At 34.6% G+C, this 7,500-nt stretch overlaps 2 protein-coding genes across 3 annotated transcripts in view; both read right to left on the reverse strand.

The window, feature by feature from the left end:
• The window catches only part of LOC113802143 (integrator complex subunit 3 homolog), a 15,465-nt gene extending 14,254 nt beyond the window's left edge, over window positions 1-1,211 (reverse strand). The window contains exon 1 of one of the 2 annotated variants that reach the window (XM_070138246.1): window positions 790-1,211. The gene's annotated coding sequence lies outside the window, so the exon portion shown is untranslated. The remainder of the gene's footprint in view (window positions 1-789) is intronic. The other variant, XM_070138245.1, reaches the window with a different exon arrangement.
• Window positions 1,212-6,482: 5,271 nt separating this feature from the next.
• The window catches only part of Had1 (beta Hydroxy acid dehydrogenase 1), an 89,545-nt gene continuing 88,527 nt past the window's right edge, over window positions 6,483-7,500 (reverse strand). Inside the window, exon 9 of the mRNA XM_070138247.1 lies at window positions 6,483-7,200. Within this exon, the coding sequence (XP_069994348.1) occupies window positions 7,114-7,200 (87 nt within the window). The 3' untranslated portion in view covers window positions 6,483-7,113. The remainder of the gene's footprint in view (window positions 7,201-7,500) is intronic.

Below are 7,500 nucleotides of genomic sequence, written 5' to 3' on the forward strand. Positions count from 1 at the left end.
TTATCCAATTCTCAATATAATGCTTATTTCAACCCTCAGTTTTTGTGGTATTGGGGTGGTGATAATTTTCTGGAATAGTTATACCTAACAGATCATAATGATTTTGGTATTGTTGGACTCCTCTCTCTCTCTAGTTTCTAAATATATAGAAATTAGTGACAATCTTGGCCTCTATAGTAGGGGAGGGCATGAAAGGTAGCAGGGAATTGCAGGGTAAAATATGAATAAGATATACAAAATCAAGCACTATAATGTCTTAGGGAACCTAACGCCCCCATCCCCCGCCAACGAAAACAAAGAATCTTCGTATTCACGGCAGGAGAGAGCGTCAGACAGACTTTGCATGGTTAGGTTATATGCCCTCTCCTACCACGAATACAATTATTATTCCAAAAATAATTATCAGGGGGTTCAGTGGTATAATTATATTTTTTCATTTCAGGCTCTGAGACACTTGTGTCCTATAACTTCGTTATTTTTGAGTTGTGGTTAAAGTTCATGGATGAGTTTATTAGAATTAATCACTCTATCATTTGCATATATAATTTTTCATCTAAACAAAGGCTGTATTGAACTGGACCTGTACCTAAGTATCACCTGATGTAATCATTATCTTGACAATTACCATGATTGTTTCATTCATTATGTGTATAATAACACCAGTCAGTTTATCTCCTCAATCCGGTGCTAAAGCTGTTCCAGTGTTATTTCTTTTCTAATCTCTGAACCCTGAGCTCACCCTGTTCCTAAACACCTATGCAAAATAAATACAAAATATGAATAACTTACATAGTTTTATTGTTTTCAATCTCGTCCTTCCTTCGTCATTACTAATTTCACAAATATACTTTATCTCGTCAGCGTTATCTAGATTACTCCATTCTTAGCTTCAGACTTCAGATTAACATGCTCTCTCCATGTTGTTTACATTTTGAAGTGGAGTTCACAGGGTTACAGCACAAGGTGTTCTTCCTCTTCATTCTCTTTGTGGGTTTTAGACTGAATAGTCCATATTCCCTGAATCTTCTCTTTGTTCTTATCTCCAAGAGACATTCAAAAGACGACATGTACTCCCAGTGTTTACAAAAAGTCGCGTTCATGCCTCATCTTTGGCCGTTAACTAGGGACGTCCCGGGAAATCCCCCAGACGTGACGCGCTTTCGTCCCGGGTTTGATGCCGGACGTGTCGAGTTCATGACGTCATCGGTTACAGAGACGAGCCCAAAGACTATACCATCACCTGTCGAGAACAAGCTCCTTGTTTCTGCGTGACAGTGTTTTCTGGAGAAACTTTCTTCCCCAGGGTTCTTTACTCAGAGTTAGGTTAGATGCCAGTTAGAATAAATTATTTTTAATTAATGCAGGGAATACATCGCTAAACAGACGACAGTCACCAGTGCTTATTGTACTCTTCAACTTTCATACCTCTGCAATAATACTTCAAGGAAAATACAATTTACAAACTCAAACAAAATGAAAACATGTTAATCTGCACCAATTCCAGCAAAAACAAAAAGTTTTATATGTCGTATATACCCTATATAAAGTAAAAATCAAAGGAATTATATTTTTAGATTATCCGTGAATATTATTTTGACTGTGTCTTTAAAAATCGAGTATTTATTATATGATTGTATTCGGGCAATGCTCGAAAACACTGATACTGCGCGAGCAGCAAGGTGCGATGATAGCATATTTCTTTTTACCAAGTCAAAATGCCTTGCATGTAAATACTTGATATATTTGGATAATTGTATTGCTGTTGGTATACACTGTAACAGGCATTTAATGAATGCAGGCAGGGGAGAGTGAAAATATGAGGAGAACAGATATAAAGAAATATTGATGATTGAATATATATATAGAGAAAGAGAGGTAGAGACAGAGAGAGAGAGAGAGAGAGAGAGAGAGAGAGAGAGAGAGAGAGAGAGAGAGAGAGAGAGAGAGAGAGAGAGAGAGAGAGAGAGAGAGAGAGAGAGGGGGGGGGGGGGAGGGAGGGAGGGAGGAAGGGAGGGAGGGAGGGAGGGAGGAAGAGGAAGAGGAAGAGGAAGAGGAAGAGAAAGAGAAAGAGAGACAAGCTGACAGAGAGAAAGAGAGAGAGTCACAGTCAAAACACCTAATTCCATTATTTGCAATTATTATTATTATTATTATCATAAGTATAGTAATCGAAATAATAAATATAAGTATGAATTGTTTATTTTAAAGAACCAGTTTGCATCTTCAGACCCATCAGACATAAAGAGATTCCTATCGATATCTACAATCAAAATATAGTAAGAACAGTCGACGTAATGAATGAGTAAACACAGTATGAATGTACTACTTTTATTATGACCATCACTGTTGTTGTACTGTCATTGCCATTATCTTTTTTTCATTCTTAATTAGTATATATCATTATTGTTATCATTATTGTGTTGTCATTTATCAATATAATGTTATATGAATAATAGTCTTAACAATATAGGTATTGCACGGCAGAGATTTGGAAGTCAAACGAGTATCTTATGCAAATGCAGTAAAATAGTTGTTTTAGGACAATCAAGTTTAACTCATAATTCTAGCATGTGATGACAGGTGTAAGCCATTCAGATCACAATAGCCATATTAATCATACTATTTTTTTTATACATGTGAAGAAACCAACGTGTCATGATTGAGCAACATGGAACATAAGGACTTACTCCCTATTTCGTGTTTCTTGGCGTATAATTTTTTGAAGACAAAACGGAAACCGATTTACTGATTTAAATCCTGTTTCAAATTAGCTATTTATTTGTTTTTATTAATCAAAGACGAAATTTTCAATAATTAAATCTGCTTTATATATCTAATATAACTTTTGTTGACTTTATAGATACTTGTTTTCTTCAGTCAAACATCTCCATAGATGCAATTAATTTTTTTCTAAAAAATCACGGAAACTGTTAATATTGTTTATGTAAATAATATGGATATTACATACTTTTGTCGGGCATCATGTCACAAAAAAATCATACATTCAAATGTGAATTTATTAAATTTTGATATGCGGGTGTAATTAACTGTTGTAAAATTGTTAAATCATGATTTAAGAGAATATATTTCCTGTACGTACAATGCATACCCAGTATTTATGTTTGTGAACAGAATGATGGGTAAGCTTTCTCAAAATTATTCTATATAACTGGAAAGTAGGTATTTACATGGAGGAAAACTTGAAACAATTTTTCATGTCTTAGGGAACTCATAGCTATATCACATAGGTATCTATCAATCTATACTTATATACTCATACACATACATACAAACATACATACATACATGCACGCACACACAAGCACATATATCATAAATATATTTATATACGTACATACATACATAAACATATACATGTGTACACACACACACACACACACACACACACACACACACACACACACACACACACGTCTATATATATATATATATATATATATATATATATATATATATATATATATATATATATGTGTGTGTGTGTGTGTGTGTGTGTGTGTGTGTGTGTGTGTGTGTGTGTGTGTGTGTATACATATATATATATATATATATATATATATATATATATATATATATATATATATACACACACACACATGTACATGTCTGTCTGTATGTATGTATATATATATATATATATATATATATATATATATTATATAAGGTATGAATGAGACTGGATATCTTCACAATACAAGAGATGTATTTGACCGGTTTCGATTACGTCTTCATCAGAAATACATATTTCTGATGAAGACGTAATCGAAACCGGTCAAATACATCTCTTGTATTGTGAAGATATCCAGTCTCATTCATACCTTTTCTACATTTGTCAACATGGATACGGTTCATATATATATATATACATATATATATATACATTTATATATATATATATATATATATATATATATATATATATATATATATATATATATATATATATATATATATATCGTGTGCGTGGTGCTTATTTTCACCATTTTTCGTAGCGACCATTTTTGTAGCGGCCACTGACTACAAAAAGTTGCTCGCGTGAACCCTGACTTTGTATTTTTTTGGCTGTTGATCTTGTATTACGTCCACGAGCCAAGTATTCCCCCCAAAATAAGATAATAACCGATATGGCTTCGGTTTTTATCGATAAACTAATCCTTGTGTTACGCCCTTAGTCTGTGATTAAGTCATACAGGGACCGTAAATTATTTAATGATGACTGCTACCTTCTGACGGATCATACAAGCCTAGATTTCCTGCCAGTTTGTTGAAATTGTTCGAGGGCCGACCCAATGAATGTTCAAAAATAAAAACATACACAGAAATAAATGTATATGTCTATCTGTCTGATAGGTATACATTTATCTATATAGTTATAGGTCGATATGCATGTCTAGACTGATAGACATGCATTTATTTCTGTGTATATGCACGTCTGTAAAATGAATATGGTTTGGGTCGGGCCTTGCAGTTTTTACAAATTGGCCGTTAGTTTATCACCGCTTGTCATCCACAACATATGAAGATGGTGGATTGTGAAAGACACTTTGCCATGCACGTGTTAATGGAAGATGGAGGAGTATGAAAGACACTTTGGCATGCACGTGTTAAGCTGATTCTAAAAGGTAGGTCGAGTCTCTTACTTATATCCAATTTGCCCGTAATACAGTCCTAAACAGTAATATTATGAACCAGTAGTTGCATATCCTTCCAGGGTCCTCACCGTGTTATTTAGTCAGTGGAGTTTACACACACACACAAAGGAGGCACGCCAAATGGGGTATAAATACTAGTTTGAATTTATGACCTACTACATTTATCTTTAGACTCGCATAAGACTGTTTACAGTTTAAAATAAGAAAATATGAATTCAAATGAATCATAGATATACTTCACTTGTTTTTGAGACGTATGAAAATACAGATAGATGGTGCTTCCTGTCCCCCACTTTGTACAGAGTAGTTGAACATGGCGCGCGCAGACAGCCATAAGGGAAGGCAGGCAGGAATATTTCAGCTCGGGGCGTGAGAAAATATACAAAGCTGATGCAGATGAGATTGGCGAGCAGGTGAGTGAGGCGGCAAGGTCAGAGTGTGTAGGAGGCCGAGAGACACAAAACTCTGCTACTTTGATCCTCAAGTCCGTATGAAATGCTACCTTCAACACCACCTTTATCAAGCTATGCCTCTTGTTGTCTGCGGGTTGAGACACCCAAGCGTCATTCGCACCTGGGTTCAGTTTCCTAGTTATCGAAATATCCCGCTAAATATAAATAATAATTTAATAAATAACAGTCTAATGAAACCACCCTAACTATATGAGGAATTGCGACTCCCTGTGAATCCAGGTAACGTCTAATCAGTAGATCATCAGCTGTTTCTTGGGTAGTCATGGCAGATCCTGAGACCAAACAAGCAGTTACGATACTAATTACAGTCCAGAGATCTGTATTCTTTGCTGGGCGTGTGTCCTTCACTGATAAAGTTGTTTTATGCATACTTAATATAATATTTGTTTTGGACGCAAGGGAGGAGAAAAGGTGTAAGAACAAAACTTGACTAGTAGGGAGAAAATGAAAAAGTCAAACAGACAAACACTTCCGTTTGTGTGTCTCCCGTGCGCTTCATAAATAATTTGTTGTTTTAACTTACCTTCAGTATGAATTGCATTATGATGGCTAATATTACTTATCTAATGATTATATATAGACTACAGCGTGGTACCACAACGGGAATATTATTTCATTCTACTCTACACATCAAAATATATACACATCTAGTTTGACGATGGTAATGATGGTAACGTGTGTATGTGTATTTACATATGTCTGTTTGCCCATTTACTTGCTTCCTCAGAGATGAAATTTGAAAAAGATTACACACACACACACACACACACACATATACATACGTATATATATATATATATATATATATATATATATATATATATATATATATATATATATATATATATACATACATACATGTATATATATAATCCAATATAGGGAATGGGTTCTGTTTACCGGTTGGAGATAAAAATAAAACTACTAAATCATTTTATTTGCAGTCTTGTTTTCCCTCTGAACTTACACGGAACTCCTTGTGGTGCGCTTAACCTTACTTCATCCTTGGCGCAAGTTTTCCGACCTAAGTTAACAACTCTGCTTAATTTGCTAAGTTTGTTCGTGTTCGATTAGGTAAACCACAAGGCACTCAAGACTTTTCCTACTAAAACTTCGAGGAATATCGACAAATTTCTGCATATAATTAACGGATAATGGGCATGTTCTTAGAGATCTATTACAAGTTACATAACCGTTAGAGGAGACATGAAAACCGCCTTGATCACTATTTGCTGAAGACTACATATTAATACGAGTCATGTTAGCCTAATTCTCTCTCCGTTCGATGAAGTGAGTGCAGTTAGGACGATAATAAAGGAAAAATGGACACAAAATATCTCGCTCAACATTTATTTTATGATTCCCAAAAACCTTTCATTTAACCTCAGAAAATAGTTGTGAATACAAGTGTAAAAAGGTTTCACAAATATCGAAATATATCTAAACTTTATGTTTTTCATTAGTTTGGATATATTTCAATGCGATTCAAATTATCTAATAACAAATAACATAATTGATATTTATCTCAAGGTACATATAATGGCCAGAAACAGGTAATGTCTGACGTACACCAAATGCCCATAGCTACCAGAAACTCATTTATAACAGTGAAAATATTTCATAACCAACTAAAACCATTTAGTTTCCTTTCCATTACTATATAATTCGATAGATTTCGTATTCCACTAAAAATCCAAATTCAACATTTTCATAACTTTGACATTCCTTTTCTATACGAATCGTTATCAAATAAAAATATATTCTTTTTCTGTGACATTCTCAAAATGAACCAATACCCTATCAACATGTATAAAAAAAATCCTCTATACATAATGTGACAGTCTACTTATCAACCAATATAAGTTTTTATTCCATTTCCTTATCGGGCTAAAAAAAAAATCTCTTTGCAAAAGGTAAACAACAGAAGCTGCGGACGAGTTTTGGCGGGAAATTCGAATGGTGCAATTCTATTTCTCCGATTTCTCTAATTCCTTCATGTCCTTCTTCAGTTTTGCGAGAGCGGCGAGGCGGGTGTCTCTCCACTGGCGCCGTTTCTGAAAAGAGTGAAAGAAAAAACAAGTGAAATGAGAGTACGAGGAGTTGTAGCAGTATTTATAGTAAGAGAGAAGTGTGATATAATGGACATGTTTTAGGTTGAATACTAATGGTTGGTTAGTAATAGTAGAAATTGTAGTAGTCGTAGTCGTAGTAGTAGAAATAGTAGTAGCAGAAGCAGTAGTAGCAGCAGCAGTAGCAGAAGAAGTAGATGAGGAGGGGAAGAAGAGGAAGAGGAAGAGGAAAAAGAGGAACAGGGAGGGAAAGAGGAAGAGAAAAAAGAAGAATAGGTAGTAGTA

The sequence above is a fragment of the Penaeus vannamei genome, chromosome 24 (assembly GCF_042767895.1).
Source record: "Penaeus vannamei isolate JL-2024 chromosome 24, ASM4276789v1, whole genome shotgun sequence".
In the NCBI taxonomy this organism is placed as follows: Eukaryota; Metazoa; Arthropoda; class Malacostraca; order Decapoda; family Penaeidae; genus Penaeus; species Penaeus vannamei.